General features: G+C 44.4%; 1 protein-coding gene across 2 annotated transcripts in view; it reads left to right on the forward strand.

Annotated features, from left to right (window-relative positions):
* The window catches only part of LOC124721699 (protein dispatched), a 215,975-nt gene that overhangs the window by 129,066 nt on the left and 66,968 nt on the right, over positions 1–19,941 (forward strand). For both annotated transcript variants that reach the window (XM_047246785.1, XM_047246786.1), the window contains one exon: positions 2,203–2,423. In XM_047246785.1, coding sequence (XP_047102741.1) covers positions 2,203–2,423 — 221 coding nt within the window. The remainder of the gene's footprint in view (positions 1–2,202; positions 2,424–19,941) is intronic.

The raw sequence follows: 19,941 nt of genomic DNA on the forward strand, positions 1-19,941 counted from the left end.
CATTTGTAAATCTGTACATCATTTGCTTTTTATTGCAATTTTTGTATCATCTACAAACAACCCAAACTAAGCATCTGGCAATATAACAGATAAGAGGTCATTAATATACGCAGGAAATGCAGCGGACCCAAGATGGAACCTTGAGGAACACCACATGTAATAAATTTCCAGTCAGATGAAGACTGATTGCTTACTGCACAAGTATTTCATGACGACACCCTTTATTTCCTGTTAGGTAAGACTCGAACCATTTTGCAGCACTACCAGTGACACCATAATATTCTAATTTACTTAAGAGAATGCTGTGATTAACACAGTCAGAGGCTTTTGACAGGTGAAAGAAAATGCCAGTAGCCTCTAATTTGTTATCTAATGAATGTACACTCTCATTCTAAAAGTAAGTAGCCTTCTCTGTATCGGAACCCTAAAGGAACCGAAACTGTGACTTTGACAATATATTATTGCAGTATGTCCTGGATTTTCCATTGTTTTATTATTTGCAGTCAGATGATCAAGAGGATGCTTGAACACAACCTTTTCAAATATTTTTGAAAAAACCGGCAAGAGTGAAATTGGTTGATAGTTTGATTCTGGAAGGCAAATTATATGAGGGTTGTTAGGTAGAGGACTTGATTTGTGCAGCTGCTGTTAGGTATAAATCCTGTCTGACCAACTGCTATATCTTCAAAGACTTTTTGCAGCAAGCCACTTTTTCACATTATTGCCACAGTGCAAAAGGAATGCTGCATGAACACCATCAAAGCTTGTGGTTTTCCCTGATTTCATGTCTTTTATGGCAGTCATTACTTCTGCAGTGCTGAATGCTAGAGAATATTCAGTTTCAGCTTTGCAAGCTGTTTTGAGTGCCTTTAATTTCTTCGTAGCTGCAATAGTAAGTGATCAGACTTGAGCGGTTTGCAAGTAATGTAACACTAACCAAAGGAGTTGCTGGGTGCAATCCAAGGTTCTGCTGCTACACTACTTCTGGTTTTTACTAAACTCCATGGTTATTTCTCACAATGCAGATGCACAAAAATTTACACAAAAACTTAGGATAAGTTGGTATAAACTAATGAACAGAGCAAAATACACAGATAGAATTCAATTCACAGAAGCATGTGAGACAAAAGCTATACTAAATCATATGCAACAAATGAAAACCACTGCAGTTGCTGCTAGCACATTCGCTGGGCTCTGCATCTGCAACTACAGATCAACTTTTGGGTTGAAGACATCTTTACATAAGAATTTCATTGTACAGGGCTTAATAATGGATAAATCTAGGGAAGGCTTTTATCAAGCCCTACAAGTAAGAACTATATTGACTTTATCCTTGATTTGATTTAGTAAAATCTTGGCAGGCCCAAATCAGGGTTGCTAGGTCAGGTAAGCAAGTCTGAATCTTTTTCACATACAACCAATGCCACTGTTCAGTGCATGATGCGTGGTATCAAAGTACCATTGTTATTTGCTCTTTTTCTGTGTTTGATTGAAATGTAGATTGAAGAATAAATGACTCTCTTGTTGTCACTCTAAGCATCCTATTTTTTAATGCCTTGTTCATATAATCTGTATTTGGTGGAGACCCAACAGTTGTTTCACAGTGTGTCTGAAATCTTTAAATAGAGCCAACAGGATTTCATGAGGAGAATATTAGTTTTCCTTCAGTGGTTCTATTTTAATTCCTGTGAGTACATTTATTAACACTTTTGTGTGAAAGATGCCAGCTGGTTAAAAATCTGACAGAAAGTTTCTGGATTTCTGTGACCTTTTTGTTTGTGTCAACAGGATGAGGATCTCAAACAGACAAGCAGTGTTCCATAATAGTTCTTATGACAGTCTTATGTTACACTTTTACAGATTTTTTCAGCAAATTAAAGAATGCCATGTTTAGACTCTGCAATAACAGATTTTGAATGGATATTTCACTTTATATTGTTTCACAGTGGTATCCCTTAATATTTAAGCAATGATTATGTGTTACCTTACCACACAGTAAGAGGTGAATATCTTAACGTCATACCAAGGAAGAGCAAAACATGCATACATGTTCAGAATAAATTATTAGCTTTAGTTTGAATTTAAAATTAATTTTATATGTATTACAAATTCCTGGAAATATTTTAGAAGGACTTCACTCATTACTATTGTAAAATTTTCATATCTTTATTACACAATTGCACAATGTTCTGTCTATTACAGATATTGAATTCTCACGGGTTGTACTCAGCTCATTGGGTGAGAGTGGCTTGTTTAACTGGGAATCAATTCTATCTATGTGCCAAATTGAGAAGCGACTTACTGAAGGCGAAGAGTTTGAAAAACTATGTGAAAAAGTTTCAGATGAAAAATGTTGCCCTGCATGGTCTCTAGGAAATTATATAGCTCTTCTCCACAATAAATCTTCATGCTTCAATATTACGGTAAGTATAAATGTTTTGAATTTTTTAACTTGTATGATTCAAATACTGCCTGTACAGTAAGATGGTAAGAAAAACCAGCCATCTTATTTTCTGTTATATGCCAGACAAAATAACACTAGCATAAAATTTATTTGTCATTATACCTTAATGTGTTCATTACTTTAATTATTAAAAGTGACCATTCTTCTAATCGCTTAATAGATTCCTGTATATTTGTCATATTAGATATGCTGACTACAGACAATGAGAGCCCAGTCAAGCTGAAGGGTTGTGTCAGTGTGTGTGTGTGTGTGTGTGTGTGTGTGTGTGTGTGTGCCACTGTTGTAGTTTCGAGGAATAACATCGTTCTGAAGCTTAACTAAAATTTTAATTTTTTTTTTTTATGTGCCTGTCATCCACTCAACATCTCGAATATGTGTCGAGTGCTTAACTCTTTTCATATTTGGGTTGTCTGAGTTACATGATTCACCCCGTTACCATGTGCACAATACAAAAAATTACTAGCACCTTTGCATGCTGTCATTTGCTGTAGATTTTCATTCAGTAGTTCGAGCCGTTAGTAAACTATTGGGGATTGCAAGTTAAGTTGTTCATATTATCATCCTATGCATAAACTGCTCAAAAATGTTCTACACCACCCCCATGACTTGCATAGTCTGTGTTTTTCTAATTGGAAACGTATTTCTTAATACTATTTTGACTACAGGCAGTTGCTACATGCAGCCATCTGTATAAAGGAGGTAAAAGCACACTTGCATTCACAGTGCAGTCAGTAGAGCACACCATGCTCCTCATTACAACAGGACAGTGCAGTTGCGTGCACTATTCAGTCTGTCAACATGCCTCGCGGAGTCATTTCAAGGATTGACCTTGCACATGTTGTCACTTTATGGCAAGAAGGGTTGTCGGTGCGGGAAGTTGCCCACCGAATTAGCATGCTCTAAAGCACTTTCTTTTGAACATTAAACTGCTATCGTGAAATACGAAACATTGAAGATGCATGTCATATTGGTGCCAGTGGTCCAAGACACCAGGTGATGACTGCTACCTGCAGTTCATCTACATCGTTACTCTGCAATTCACACTTAAGTGCCTGGCAGAGGGTTCATCAAACCATTTTCATACTACTTCTCTACCATTCCACTCTCGAATGGCGTGTGGGAAAAAGGAACACCTAAATCTTTCCGTTCGAGCTCTGGTGTCTCTTATTTTATTATGATGACCATTTCTCCCTACGTATTTTTGCATTCAGAAGAGAAAGTTGGTGACTGAAATTTCGTAAATAGATCTCACCGCAAAGGAAACCACCTTTGTTTCAGTGACTGCCACCCCAACTCACATATCATATCAGTGACACTCTCACTCTTATTGCGCGATAACATGTAACGGGCTGCCCTTCTTTGCACTTTTTCGATGCCCTCAGTAAATCCTGCCTGGAAGGATCCCACACTGTGCAGCAATATTCCAGCAGAGTACGGACAAGCATAATGTAGGCTGTCTCTTTAGTGGGTTTGTCACATCTTCTAAGCGATCTGCCAACAAAGTGCAGTCTTTGTTTCACCTTCCTCACAATATCATCTGTGTGGTCTTTCCAATTTAAGTTGCTCGTAATTGTAATTCCTAGGTATTTAGTCGGATTGACAGCCCTTAAATTTGTGTGATTTATTGTATACCCAAAATTTATTGGATTTCTTTTAGTACCCATGTGGATGACCTCACACTTTTCTTTATTTAGTGCCAATTGCCACTTTTTGCACCATACATAAATTCTCTCTAGATCTTTTTGTAATTGGAATTGATCATCTGATGATTTTTACTGGACGGTAAATTACAGCGTCATCTGCAAACAGTCTAAGGGGGCTGCTCAGATTATCACCTAGATCATTTATGTAAATCAGGAACAGCAGAGGGCCTATGACACTACATTGTGGAACGTCAGATATCACTTGTGTTCTACTCGATGATTTACTGTCTATCACTACGAACTGTGACCTCTCTGAGAGGAAATCACAAATCCAATCACACAACTGAGATGATACTCCATATGCACACAATTTGATTAATAGTCGCTTGTGAGGAACGGTATCAAAAGCCTTCTGGAAATCTAGGCATATGGAATTGATCTGAGATCCCTTGTCAACAGCACTCATTACTTCATGGGAATAAATGATATTTTCTGATACTGTGTTGGTTATGTATCAATAAGTCATTTTCTTCAAGGTGATTTATAATGCTTGCGTACAGTATATGCTTCAAAATCCTACTTCAAATCGAGGTCAGTGATATGGGTCTGTAATTCAATGGGTTACTCCTATTTCCTTTCTTGTATATTGGTGTGACTTGTGCTACTTTCCAGTCTTTAGGAACAGACCTTTCGTCAAGTGAGTGGTTGTATATTCTTGCAGAAGAAGCTGAGCAGCACTGTGGTGTAGTGGTTATGATACTGAACTGTTGCATGGAGGTTCATGAGTTCAAAACTCACCTGGACTGTACAATTTTAATTTCTATATTCGGTTCCAGTATATTCCAGAAGTATCCACAAATGTCAAGAATCATTGTACTGGAATGTTCTGTAGCTGTATATATACAGGGCTATTACAAATGATTGAAGCGATTTCATAAATTCACTGTAGCTCCATTCATTGACATATGGTCACGACCCACTACAGATAGGTAGAAAAACTCATAAAGTTTTGTTCGGCTGAAGCCGCACTTCAGGTTTCTGCCGCCAGAGCGCAGTGAGACAAAATGGCAACAGGAGCCGAGAAAGCGTATGTAGTGCTTGAAATGCACTCACATCAGTCAGTCATAACAGTGCAACGACACTTCAGGACGAAGTTCAACAAAGATCCACCAACTGCTAACTCCATTCAGCGATGGTATGCACAGTTTAGAGCTTCTGGATGCCTCTGTAAGGGGAAATCAACGGGTCGGCCTGCAGTGAGCGAAGAAACGGTTGAACGCGTGCGGGCAAGTTTCACGCATAGTGATGTGAAAGATTCAGTGTTTAAACCTCCTCTACCAAGAAACGTGCCAGAACTGCGAGCTCGCATCAACAATGCTTTCGAACTCATTGATGGCTACATGCTGCGCCGAGTGTGGGAGGAACTTGATTATCGGCTTGATCTCTGCCGAATCACTAAAGGGGCACATATCGAACATTTGTGAATGCCTAAAAAAACTTTTTGAGTTTTTGTATGTGTGTGCAAAGCATTGTGAAAATATCTCAAATAATAAAGTTATTGTAGAGCTGTGAAATCGCTTCAATCATTTGTAATAACCCTGTACCGTATGTGTTCTGGTCGGAGGCAGTTCACTCTGCACTCTTCTTGTATGTGCAAGTTCTGAATAAATATTCGTTTAGTGAAGTTAGTGTTCGTCATACATCTAATTACACCGTCTTCTACGTGACAATATGATTCCTAAGAAAGGCACTATTGTGTCTGTGTACTCTGAAAGGAACCTGATTGGTATACCATCTGGACCGAAAGAGTTGCCATTCTTAAGTGATTTGAGTTGTTTCACAACACCTAAGATATCTGCTTTTATGTCACTCATCCTAACAGCTGTTATGGTTTCGAATTCTGTAATATTTACTTTGTTTTCTTTCATGAAGGAAATACGCAACACTGTATTTAGTAAGTCCACTTTAGTGGCACCATCGTCGGTAACATTTCCATCGCTATCGCACAGTGACGATATTGACTGTTTTATACCACTGGTGTACTTTACATATGACCAGAATCTCCTAGTGTTTTCTACCGTATTTTGAGACAATGTTTCATTGTGGAAACTATTAAAAGCATCTCGCACCGACGTCCGCATTAAATTACGAGCTTCCATGAAACTTAGCCAGTCTTGGGAATTTTGTGTTCTTCTGAATTTGGCATGCTTTTTTTATTGCTTCTGCAGCGGTGTTCTGACATGTTTTGTGTACCATGGTGGATAGGTCCCGTCTCTTATTAACTTATGCGGTATGAATCTATCTATTGCTGCTGATACTGTGTCTTTGAATTTGAGCCATATCTGGCCTACACTTACATAATTGGCTTGGAAAGAATGGAGACTCTCTCTTAAAGGAAGGCATCAAGCGAATTTTTATCTGCTGCTATAATAGATACATTTTGCGTTTATTTTTAGTGGTTTTTGTTGATATGGTTTTGAGCCTCGCTTAAATGACCCTGTGTTCACTAGCCTCTGTATCCGTTGTGACGCTCTCTATTAGATCAGGATTATTTGTGGCTAAGAGGTGAAGTGTGTTTTCGCAACCATTTACAATTCGTGTGGGCCCATAAACTAATTGTTCAAAGTAATTCTCAGAGAAAGCATTTAGTACAATTTCGGAAGATGTTTTCTGTCTGCCACCGGCTTTGAACATGTGTTTCTGCCAACAAATCGAGGGTAGATGTAGGGCTGATGTGTTCCATGAAGACATGCAACGGAGCTGTGTACTGGTGTTGACTCTGGACAGTAAGATACTGTCTCCCCATCATAAGTTAGGCTTCTAGGCATCCATTATGAGCAAAAGGGAAAAAACCTGCAGTTCAGTGGTGTGTGAAGAAAGTGGGCAAGGGAACATGGAGTGGAAATTGGATCAGTATGTTTGGCTGTCTTCACTGATGATCGATGTAGGAGAATGATTGCTGTGGTAGAATGTGGAGGCAGTGAGGAACCATTGCATATCTCAAGGCTACCATTGGGTTTAGCAGGGATGTCAGTCAATCATGTACAATGTATGGATTTGAGAAGCCTCTCCTTGCTGATGAAATTAATGTGAAAGCTATGCAGTATTGCGACAAAATCCTCAAACCAGTTGTCTAACTCCATAGTCAACATTTTGGTGACAAGTTCAGCTTTAGAGAAGACAATAATGGATGACCACGTCGTTCACACCTCAGCGACACCTTCCTTCAGAGGCGGAGCATGGGTAGAGGGGGAGGAGAAGGGACAGTTTCATGGAGGGGGAGTGGGGACTTGGGGACAAGCAGTAGTCAACTGAGTGGCACGTCCTGTGGTATCTGCAAACAGGAATTCGATTAAGCATTCTTAGGACCAATTGAAACTTACAGTAAGTTCTTGCAGGAACCCTCCTTTTTTTTCTTTTTTTGTCATCAGTCTACTGACTGGTTTTATGCGGCCCGCCTCGAATTCCTTTCCTGTGCTAACCTCTTCATCTCAGAGTAGCACTTGCAACCTACGTCCTCAATTATTTGCTTGACGTATTCCAATCTCTGTTTTCCTCTACAGTTTTTGCCCTCTACAGCTCCCTCTAGTACCATGGAAGTCATTCCCTCATGTCTTAGCAGATGTCCTGTCATCCTGTCCCTTCTCCTTATCAGTGTTTTCCACATATTCCTTTCCTCTCCGATTCTGCGTAGAACCTCGTCATTCCTTACCTTATCAGTCCACCTAATTTTCAACATTCGTCTATAACACCACATCTCAAATGCTTCGATTCTCTTCTGTTCCAGTTTTCCCACAGTCCATGTTTCACTACCATACAATACTGTACTCAAGACGTACATCCTCAGAAATTTCTTCCTCAAATTAAGGCCGGTATTTGATATTAGTAGACTTCTCTTGGCCAGAAATGCCTTTTTTGCCATAGCGATTCTGCTTTTGATGTCCTCCTTGCTCCGTCCGTCATTGGTTATTTTACTGCCTAGGTAGCAGAATTCCTTAACTTCATTGACTTCGTGACCATCAATCCTGATGTTAAGTTTCTCGCTGTTCTCATTTATACTACTTCTCATTACCTTCGTCTTTCTCCGATTTACTCTCAAACCATACTGTGTACTCATTAGACTGTTCATTCCGTTCAGCAGATCATTTAATTCTTCTTCACTTTCACTCAGGATAGCAATGTCATCAGCGAATCGTATCATTGATATCCTTTCACCTTGTATTTTAATTCCACTCCTGAACCTCCCTTTTATTTCCATCATTGCTTCCTTGATGTACAGATTGAAGAGTAGGGGCGAAAGGCTACAGCTTTGTCTTACACCCTTCTTAATACGAGCACTTCGTTCTTGATCGTCCACTCTTATTATTCCCTCTTGGTTGTTGTACATATTGTATATGACCCGTCTCTCCCTGTAGCTTACCCCTACTTTTTTCAGAATCTCGAACAGCTTCCACCATTTTATATTGTCGAACGCTTTTTCCAGGTCGACAAATCATATGAAAGTGTCTTGATTTTTCTTTAGCCTTGCTTCCATTATTAGCCGTAACGTCAGAATTGCCTCTCTCGTCCCTTTACTTTTCCTAAAGCCAAACTGATCGTCACCTAGCGCATTCTCAATTTTCTTTTCCATTCTTCTGTATATTATTCTTGTAAGCATCTTCGATGCATGAGCTGTTAAGCTGATTGTGTGATAATTCTCGAACTTGTCAGCTCTTGCCGTCTTCGGAATTGTGTGGATGATGCTTTTCCGAAAGTCAGATGGTATATCACGAGACTCGTATATTCTACACACCAACGTGAATAGTCGTTTTGTTGCCACTTCCCCCAATGATTTTAGAAATTCTGATGGAATGTTATCTATCCCTTCTGCCTTATTTGACCCTAAGTCCTCCAAAGCTCTTTTAAATTCCGATTCTAATACTGGATCCCCTATCTCTTCTAAATCGACTCCTGTTTCTTCTTCTATCACATCAGACAAATCTTTACCCTCATAGAGGCTTTCAATGTATTCTTTCCACCTATCTGCTCTCTCACCTGCATTTAACAGTGGAATTCCCGTTGCACTCTTAATGTTACCACCGTTGCTTTTAATGTCACCAAAGGTTGTTTTGACTTTCCTGTATGCTGAGTCTGTCCTTCCGACAATCATATCTTTTTCGATGTCTTCACATTTTTCCTGCAGCCATTTCGTCTTAGCTTCCCTGCACTTCCTATTTATTTCATTCCTCAGCGACTTGTATTTCTGTATTACTGATTTTCTTGGAACATGTTTGTACTTCCTCCTTTCATCAATCGACTAAGTATTTCTTCTGTTACCCATGGTTTCTTCGCAGCTACCTTCTTTGTACCTTTGTTTTCCTTCCCAACTTCTGTGATGGCCCTTTTCAGAGATGTCCATTCCTCTTCAACTGTACTGCCTACTGTGCTATTCCTTATTGCTGTATCTATAGCGTTAGAGAACTTCAAACGTATCTCGTCATTCCTTAGTACTTCCGTATCCCACTTCTTTGCGTATTGATTCTTCCTGGCTAATGTCTTGAACTTCAGCCTACTCTTCATCACTACTATATTGTGATCTGATTTCGAAATCTCTGTCTGACCATGATGTAATCTAATTGAAATCTTCCCGTATCTCCCGGCCTTTTCCAAGTATACCTCCTCCTCTTGTGATTCTTGAACACGGTATTCGCTATTACTAGCTGAAACTTGTTACAGAACTCAATTAGTCTTTCTCCTCTTTCATTCCTTGTCCCAAGTCCATATTCTCCTGTAACCTTTTCTTCTACTCCTTCCCCTACAACTGCATTCCAGTTGCCCATGACTATTAGATTTTCGTCCCCCTTTACATACTGCATTACCCTTTCAATATCCTCATACACTTTCTCTATCTGTTCATCTTCAACTTGCGACGTAGGCATGTATACCTGAACTATCGTTGTCGGTGTTGGTCTGTTGTCGATTCTGATTAGAACAAACCGGTCACTGAACTGTTCACAGTAACACACCCTCTGCTCTACCTTCCTATTCATAACGAATCCTACACCTGTTATACCATTTTCTGCTGCTGTTGATATTATTCGATACTCATCTGACCAGAAATCCTTATCTTCCTTCCACTTCACTTCACTGACCCCTACTATATCTAGATTGAGCCTTTGCATTTCCCTTTTCAGATTTTCTAGTTTCCCTACCACGTTCAAGCTTCTGACATTCCACGCCCCGACTCGTAGAACGTTATCCTTTCGTAGATTATTCAATCTTTTTCTCATGGTAACCTCCCCCTTGGCAGTCCCTTCCCGGAGATCTGAATGGGGGACTATTCCGAAATCTTTTGCCAATGGAGAGATCATCATGACACTTCTTCAAATACAGGCCACATGTCCTGTGGATTCACGTTACGTGTCTTTAATGCAGTGGTTTCCATTGCCTTCTGCATCCTCATGTCGTTGATCATTGCCAATTCTTCCGCCTTTAGGGGCAATTTCCCACCCCTAGGACAAGAGAGTGCCCTGAACCTCTGTCCGCTCCTCCGCCCTCTTTGACAAGGCCGTTGGCAGAATGAGGCTGACTTCTTATGCCGGAAGTCTTCAGCCACCAATGCTGATTATTTATCAAAATTTAGGCAGTGGTGGGGATCGAACCCGGGACCGAAGACGTTTTGATTATGAATCAAAGATGCTACCCCTAGACCACAGGTTACATTCAGGCGTGCCACTGACGATCCAAGCATGTTACAATACTTAGGGTGGAGCAACATGGCAATGAATGTTAGCCAGTAGCATATTTTAATTTTATACATGTACACATTCAAACAGGGAGCCTATGTTTCAGTTATTGTTGGTTTTTATTTCACAGTAAAGTTTTTTTTTTAGGGTTCTGTACCTCACTCGGCAAAAACAGAAACCTTATAGGATCACTTCGTTGTCCGTATGTCTGTCCACCAGTTAAAAACCTTTTTTCTCACGAATGGGCTGGTGTATCAAGTTCAAATTTATGTCACTTATTAAGATCTATGGCAGTAAAAACATTGAAGCATCTAAGTCAATGCACCCCCATGAACCATGGACCTTGCTGTTGGTGGGGGGGGGGGGGGGGGGGGGGGGGGGGGCTTGGATGCCTCAGCGATACAGATAGCTGTATCGTAGTGCAACCATAGTGGAGGGGTATCAGTTGAGAGGCCCCCCAGGGGGCTCACTGCTCTTTGGTGAGTGCGTGCCTGGGGACCATGGGGCCCCAGCCCTTGCAGCACTGCTTCTCTTTCAATGCTGCTTGTCTCCTCTTCTTCTGTCCTTTTCCCCTCTCTTTGGGAGATGACTCGTGCCTCCATGGGCTCTTGAAGCTCATTTGTGTTGGTTTACTTGTAGGTCTCTTCTCTCTTGCACTGCTCTTTCCCTGTATCGCTCTTTCCCTGTATCGCTCTTTCCCTGTATCGCTCTTTCCCTGTATCGCTCTTTCCCTGTATCGCTCTTTCCCTGTTCCTCTCTTTCCCAGTCCCTTCATTTCCCTGTCCCTTCATTTCCCTGTCCCTTCATTTCCCTGTCCCTTCATTTCCCTGTCCCTTCATTTCCCTGTCCCTTCATTTCCCTGTCCCTTCATTCCCTTGTTCTGCTCTCCTTTTCCTCCGCTGCAGCGTTTGAGGCCATCCTTCCTTTCTTTCTTATCTTTTCTTCTCCTCCCTGTGTGTGCCTGACGGCCACCCACGCATTTGACACGTAGCAGGAGACTGGGTAACGGGTAATTCCCTTCCCCCGGGTTGGCATGTAGGGCCCGCATGTACCCCCTGGTAGCGGCCAGGCCAAGGGAGGGGTGATTGTCTGAGCTGTTACCTTCCTCCTCTGCCAGTTGGTCTCTCCGTCTGTCGTTCGGGAGGTGTGACCTAAGGTGTGGACAATCACCTTTGGAGGGCCCCTGCTGGAAGGACCGCCCCATCAGAGACGCTGGCAATCGTGGGGGACTTCTTCCCAATGACTGATTTTCATTCTCTTTCTCCGAGTGTTTCCCATAAACGAAAGTGGAATGAGGCTCCTGCCTCAATGTCTCTTCCTGTTGTGTCTCAGTATCCAGTAGTCTCACGTTTAGATGAAAACCAGACTTTTGCTTCTGTAAACCCCTTTGTTATACAGAAAGGCGTGGATGGCATCGCCAGCCCTGCGAAGTCATGCTGTCGTCTCCGCAATGGAATGCTGCTTTTGGAAATTGATAGTGCTTCCAGGCCCAGGAACTACTCAAGGCCCAAACACTCCACGAATATCCTATAAAAGTGGAGGCTCACAGGACACTTAACTCATCCCGCAGTGTTATCTACACCCAGCTGTTGGATGGCTTGACATAGGACGAAATGACTAATTATCTATCGGATCAGAGCGTTACTGCTGTTCTTAGAGTTATGAAGAAGGAAGATGCCGATTTGGTGCTCACTCGCACATTATTCCTGACTTCAGATTGGTTAACACTTCCTACCAAGATCAAGGCAGGCTATGAAGTCATCTCTGTGCACCCATACATTCCCAATCCATTGAGGTGTTACAACTGCCACCAGTTCAGTCATAGCAGAACATCATGTAAAAGCACGGCCAAATGTGTCACTTGTAACAGGGATGCACACAAGGGTGCCTGTCCACCTCCTTCCCCCCGCTGCATTAATTGTCATGGAGTACATGCTGCTTCTTCTTGTTCTTGTCCCGTCTATCAAGACAAGCAAGCTGTTCAGGAGATAAGAGTGAAGGATAAGGTACCTTTTCCTGTTGCCTGGAAACTATTGGCGAGCCGTAAACCGAATGTCCCTTCGTCTGGAAGCTACAGCACCGTGTTAACCTCTCCCCGTCCCACAAAAAATGTGGCTACGCAAACTTGTGACTTACAGTTCAGCTCAATGGTGGCAAAGTCGCCTCGCCTTCAAGCTGATATTGCTTCTCCCACTTCCCGGTCAGTAGATTCTGCTACCTGTTCTTCGCCCTCACTGGCGAAGATGGTTGCAACGCAGCCAGCGAACCATCAATTCAAAAAGGATTATTCCCGGGAAGATTTTTGCGTACCTCAAGTTCGCAGCCGTCTGGCTCTTCTGCCAATCGTCAAAAGCCAAAACAATCATCCAAAAGCAAACAGTCTTCCCCCTCTCCGACTCGCCGGCCCTCTTCGACTCGTCGGTCCTTTTCAACTGACCGACACCGGGGAAGCTCCGTTGATCCCACTGATTGACAGATGAAGATCCTCCACCTGTGGATTCCTGTGGCCGTCCTCCCTTGACAGCTCATCCTAAATTTTATGGCCCTTTTACAATGGAATATCTGTGGCCTTTGGTCTAATAGGGTGGATCTCCAGCTGCTCCTGCAACCGTAATGTCCACTCGTCATCTGTCTCCAAGAAACCAAGCTTCGTCTTCAAGACCATTTTGCTCTCCCTCATTTTACTTTGCTCCAGATGGACCTTCCACTTAGGGTGGGGATTCCTGCTCATGGTGGGGTCATGCTGCTTCTACGAGATGATGTTTGTTATCGTCCTATCCCCTTGCACACACACCTGCAAGCAGTTGTTTTCCATCCTGAATTAACCTTCTCCCTCTGCACAATTTATATCCCTTCGTCTTCTGCTGTCACTAGGGCAGACCTGATGCACCTTATTGCTCAGCTTCCTCCACCCTTTCTACTTCTCGGTGACACCAATGCCCATCATCCTCTTTGGGGCTTGCCTGTTGCCTGCCTGAGAGGTTCACTTTTGGTGGATCTTCTTAATCATCTCAATCTTGTGTGTTTCAACACCAGCGAAGCCACATTTCTCTCTGATTCCATGCACGCTTATTCTCACTTAGACCTCTCGATCTGCTCTGCCCAGCTCGCTCGATGTCTCGAGTGGTGTGCTCTTTCCGATACTTACTCAAGTGACCACTTCCCTTGTGTGACTCGCCTGTACAGTCATACCCCACCACAGCGGCCCGCTCATTGGAAATTCTCTCTCACTGACTGGAGGCTATATTCCTCCTTGGCAATCTTTGGCGAACAGCCGTTTCCCAGCTGTAATGATCAGATCGAGCACCTTGTGGATGTTATTCTCTCGGCTGCCGAATCCTCTATCCCTTGTACTACTACTTCTTACCGTGAGGTCCCAGTTTCAGTCCCTTGGTGGACTTTGGAGTGCGGCAATGCTATTTGTGTACGACGATGTGCGCTTCGTGTCTTTCACTGTCATCCTACGTTAATGAACTGCATCTGCTACAAACAACTATGTGTGCAGTGCCACTGCACTATTAAGGAAAGCAAGAAAGCATGCTGGGTTTCCTTCATCAGCTCGCTCAACAGTTTTACTCCGTCCTCTCTCGTTTGAGGTTGCCTGCATCGGCTTTCTGGGACTACCGCCCACTCCCCGATCCCTGGTCTGACTGTGGCTGGAAACGTCATAGTCGACCTTGTAGATGTTTCCAACGCTTTGGGTCAGTACTTTGAGGTGGTTTCAAGCTCCACCCACTACCATCCTGCCTTCCTTCCTCGGAAACAGGCGGAGGCGGCTCATGCAATCTCTTTTCTCACATTGAATCGTGAATGCTACAATACTCCTTTTACTATGGGGGAATTCGAACATGCTCTCTCCTCATCCAGGTCTTCTGTTCCTGGGCCCGATACTATCCGCGTCCTTATGCTGCAGAATCTTCCTCCTGCAGGAAAACGCTTTCTCCTCGATACCCACAACCGTATTTTGGCTGACAGTGTATTTCCCAAGCTTTGGCGTGAAGCTATTATTGTTCCCCTACCTAAGTCTGGTAAAGATAAATCCCTTCTTCCCAGCTGTCGTCTAATTTCCGTTACCAGCAGCGTTTGTAAGTTTTGTGGCGGTGTTCGTAGCGACAAACAATTCGCTGTAGAAACGGCTTACGAAGTCACCGCCACGCTTTTAATAGCGGGCCGACTGGTCCGCTGGAACAGTGAACAGAAAGATGAAAACCCAAACACTCTGATTAAATAAAAGTCGGTACTTATCTTTATTAACGAAGATACAGAAACACAGTAGTGAGCTCCGTGTCTACAGAGATCTGTCTAGTTCGAGTCGGAGCGGCTAGGCCAGCGTCGGCTGACGACAAACAACAACTCTGCTGCGATGAACACACAACTGACTAGCAAGTACACAATTCGGTGGCGAGTATACAACTGAGCGGCGAATACAGAACTGTCCTAGCGCTCGCGACTCCAGCGCTTAAGAACCCAGAAGGCAGCGGTGGCGCGCGCAGACTTGTGGCGATTTCCTGTCTCGCTGGCGCTGCTTATGCGGACGGTGTCTGGACTTTGATGCTGCCAACCTTTTGGCAGCGGGCTCGGGTGGCATTACTGGCTAGGATATAACACTCCTCCCCCCCCAAATCGCCGCACCTTCGTTGAGTAATGACGTGGCGAGCGTCGACGACGGGGGAGGGGTCTGGCCGCAGGCGTAGCAGAAGAGACCGGGGCGGAGACTGTTGTCGGTGGCAGTCCTCGGTCCGCAGCCCAGCATTGGCTGCGCGGGGCCTCGGGAAACACCGACTGAAAACCGAGGTCAGGGTGCACGCCTGTGACCATGGGCGCAGCTTCTGGTACTGGACGCGACGGGGCGTCGGGAACCATGAAGAGAGGCAGCGTCTCCCGACGCTGCGGCGACGGCTGCTGAGTGGGCGCCGGACAAGGCACTGCGGTGTCATACTCCTTGGGGGTGCCCAAGGAAAGCGGCTGCAGGACAGGCTGCACAGCCACCGCTTGGGGAGGCGGCTTGGCTGAGGGGTCGACTTCCATCAGCTCCGAAGGCGGTGGCGACTGAAGAGGGACCGCGGAGGCATCAACGGGACGGGCTGTCGGCGTGGTAGCGGCGACGGCTGCTGCTGCTGCCCTGGGGGCGGCAGCGAAGTCGGAAGGCGCGGCTGGAACCCGCCGCGGACCAAATCTGTGGACAAAGAACGAGCGGCAGAATCCGGGCGGCCAGCGCGACGCAACTGGTTCTGATGCCTCCTGTGCACCCCAGTAGCACCTTGAACAGTATAAAAACCGCGACCCTGGACACTTATCACGGTACCACGTTCCCAACCCAACGACGGCGACCGTGATAAACTCTGAAAAAAACGGCGTCGTTGCGCTGAAAACGCGTGCGATGCTCAGAAGCGGCGGGTTGATCCGGGGGGTGCAACAACCGTAGTAGGGTGCGATGACGACGGCCGTGGAGAAGCTCCGCAGGCGAAGGGCTGTCGCGCGGCGTGGTCCAGTACGACGACAGGAACGTGATGAGGGCCTGCTGACGAGAATGCGTAGCATGAAGGCGGTCCATATGATCCTTGAATGTGCGTACAAAACGTTCCGCTGCACCATTCGATTGAGGGTGGAACGGCGGAGTAAGAACATGGCGAATGCCATTGGCAGAACAAAAACTTTCAAATTCAGCAGAGGTAAATTGTGGACCATTGTCAGACACTAAAACTTCTGGAAGACCCTCAATACAAAAAATTGAAGTCAACGCCTGTATAGTTCGTGCAGACGTTGTAGACTGCATGGGCACAACAAACGGAAAATTACTAAATGCATCTATCACGATGAGCCAACGAGAATGCCAATATGGACCAGCGAAATCAATATGTATTTGCTGCCAGGGACCGGCAGGGCGTGCCCACTCAAAATAGCGTTGAGGCGGAGCAGCTTGGTGTTCGGCACACGTCGAACAATCTGTAGACATCTGCGTAATCTGCTTATCAATGCCGATCCATGTACAATGATGGCGGGCAAGCTGCTTGGTGTGGACCACTCCCCAATGACCTTGATGCAACAAGTCGAGGACCTTTGATTGGAGCACTTGGGGAACCACTACACGAAGCGGGTCATTCTCGGTGCGTAACAGCAACACTCCGTGCGAAACAGACAACAGATGACGTTGCGGATAATAGCGACGAACCACAGGATCCGATATGTCCTTTGTCTTGGACGGCCAACCACGCTGAACAAAACGTAATAGTAAAATCAGATGAGGATCCGTAGCTGTCTCACGTGCCACCTGACGATAATCAATCGGAAAATCCCGGAGGGATTGATGCTCATCGGCGTCAATCTGATGGCAAGAGTCGTCAGAGGAATCGAAGACATCATCCGCAGCAATCGGCAATCTAGAAAGCGCGTCAGCGTTTGCATGCTGAGCTGTAGGGCGATACAGTATCTCATACTGGTATTGTGATAACAAAAGAGCCCAACGTTGTAGTCTCTGAGCTGTCCGCTGAGGAACTGGTTTAGACAGATGAAACAGTGACGTCAGGGGCTTGTGATCTGTTACTAAATAGAATGGTCTACCATAGAGGTAGTGATGGAATTTTGTGACACCGAACACAATAGCCAACGCTTCCTTGTCCAATTGGCTATAATTACTCTGAGCTTTGTTTAGCAATTTAGATGCGAACGCAATAGGACGTTCGGTGTTACCGACTCGGTGAGACAACACAGCTCCGAGGCCGAAAGAAGAGGCATCACAAGCTAACACCAGAGGCTTGTTAGGGTCGTAAGGGACCAGACAACGATCATTCAATAAAGCGTCTTTAAGCTGCTGAAAGGCTGATTGGCAATCAGCTGACCACACAAACGGAACATTCTTACGGCGGAGACGATGCAACGGTGCAGCAATCTGTGATGCATCAGGTATAAACCTAATATAATACGTCAATTTGCCAAGAACTGCTTGCAATTCATGCAGATTGCGAGGGGCGGGCAAATCACGAATAGCTGCTAAATGTGACTGGGAGGGATGAATGCCTTGAGCATTAATAACATGTCCCAGACTCTCCATCTCCGTAAGGAAAAATGAACATTTATCGATGTTGCAACGTAGGCCTGCCTGAGACAACACTTTAAACAAACACTCCAAATTACGGAAATGTTCAGCAGGCGTCCGACCGGACACAACAATATCGTCTAAATAGTTGCAACACGATGGCACATTAGCCAGAAGTTGTGACAAAAAACGCTGAAAAACAGCTGGAGCTGACGCACAACCAAAAGGCAAACGCAGAAAACGGAACAACCCCAACGACGTGTTTATGACAAAATACTGTGGTGATTGCTCGTCGAGGGGCAATTGCAAATATGCTTCACGGAGATCAATTTTGGAAAAGAAACAAGCTTCCCCTAACTTATCCATCACCTCGTCCGGTCTAGGCAAAGGAAAAGAATCAATGACAGTCTGAGGATTAACTGTCGACTTAAAATCAGCACACAAACGTAACTTGCCAGACGGTTTCTTTATAATAACTAAGGGAGAAGCCCACTGGCTCGCTGAAACGGGTTGACTAACACCGTTGTTTTGCCAACAACGAAGTTCATCTTCTACAGGTGCCCGGAGGGCGTGAGGCACTGGACAAGCACGACAAAATCGAGGCTGAGCATTATCTTTTAACGTAATATGAGCGGCAAAGTTCGCAGTACAACCTAGTTCGTCTTTAAATATGTCACTGTATTGTTTACACAAATCGGTTATGCTGTCTTGAGGAACAACAACAGAATTAATTTGCAACACATTGTCTTGGATAGACAGGCCAAACAAGTCAAAACAGTCTAATCCGAAAATGTTTACACTGTCTGTAGCGTGGGGCACTGTGAATGAAACTGTTATTGTATTGCCACGGAACGTGGCTGGCACGCTACATACACCTAACACAGGAATTTGTTCTCCACTATAAGTAGCCAAAGAATGTTTTGCCGCTGAAAGTTTAGGGCGGCCGATAGCCGCATACGCAGCACTATTTATGAGAGTCACAGACGCACCAGTGTCTAATTGAAAATTGAAGGTCTTATCCTGGATGCGTAGCTTCACAAATAGTTTATTACACTGTCTCTGGATCGGTGCAGTGGAGGCGGAAGACACAAAATCAGCGCGTTTAGCGCGTGTTCGCTGCTTACGACAACTCGTGGGTTGGACGGGTGGAACAACAACTCCCGCTTCACTTGCAGTCTGTACATTACTTTTTACAGCGTTTGAATTACGCTTGGGTTGCATAGCAGAGGGCTGGGTGGGTGGCTTATTGCGAACAAGTTTATTACCCACACGAACCGTGGAAGAGTCTTTAAACGCGACCTTCTGGGCGGGCTGGCTTTGAAGAACATGAATATCCATGGGCTGGGCAGCACTAGAATTGTTCTTGCGTTTACGCAAACAAACAGTCTGGATGTGTCCTTTCCTTTGACAAAAGTGACAAACCGCGTTTATTAACGGGCAACGTTCAGGAGGATGAGCAAGAACACACTTAGGGCAAGACTTAACTCTATCATTTTGCACACGCGGCTGACGAATGTGTTTAACATGACGCGGCCGGCTAGTGTTTACAGTCTGACTTTGCCGGTGGGGCCGCGGGCGTGACATAACTTGCTTAGCACAGGCAATTTGAGAAATACATGGCTGATCTAACTCACACTCAGCATAGTCAAAAGTATCTTGGGCTTCAATGATGTTCATCACAGTCTCTAATGACGGGTCAGGCAACTTTAAGATAGCAGCACGAATACGAGAATCTGCAATGTTTTGAGTAATAGCGTCTCGTAACATGACATCACTGTAGGAAGCTCCACACACACAATTAAATCGGCACTGACGGGTGAGGCCCCGTAAATCTGTTAACCACTGTTTATTAGATTGATGTGGCAGTTTCTTTAATCTGAAGAACTTGAATCTGGCTGCTGCCACATGAACTCGTGACTCGAAATACTCAGCAAGCTTGTTAACAACAACGTCATAGTCTAAAGCTTCTGGCTGGGATTCCGGGAACAACTTACAAAGTAGGCGATAGATTTCCACGCCTGCAGTGGAAATTAAATAAAGCTGCCGCGCAGTACCTGTGATTTTGTAGACTGT

Source organism: Schistocerca piceifrons, chromosome X, assembly GCF_021461385.2.
Source record: "Schistocerca piceifrons isolate TAMUIC-IGC-003096 chromosome X, iqSchPice1.1, whole genome shotgun sequence".
Classification (NCBI taxonomy): Eukaryota; Metazoa; Arthropoda; class Insecta; order Orthoptera; family Acrididae; genus Schistocerca; species Schistocerca piceifrons.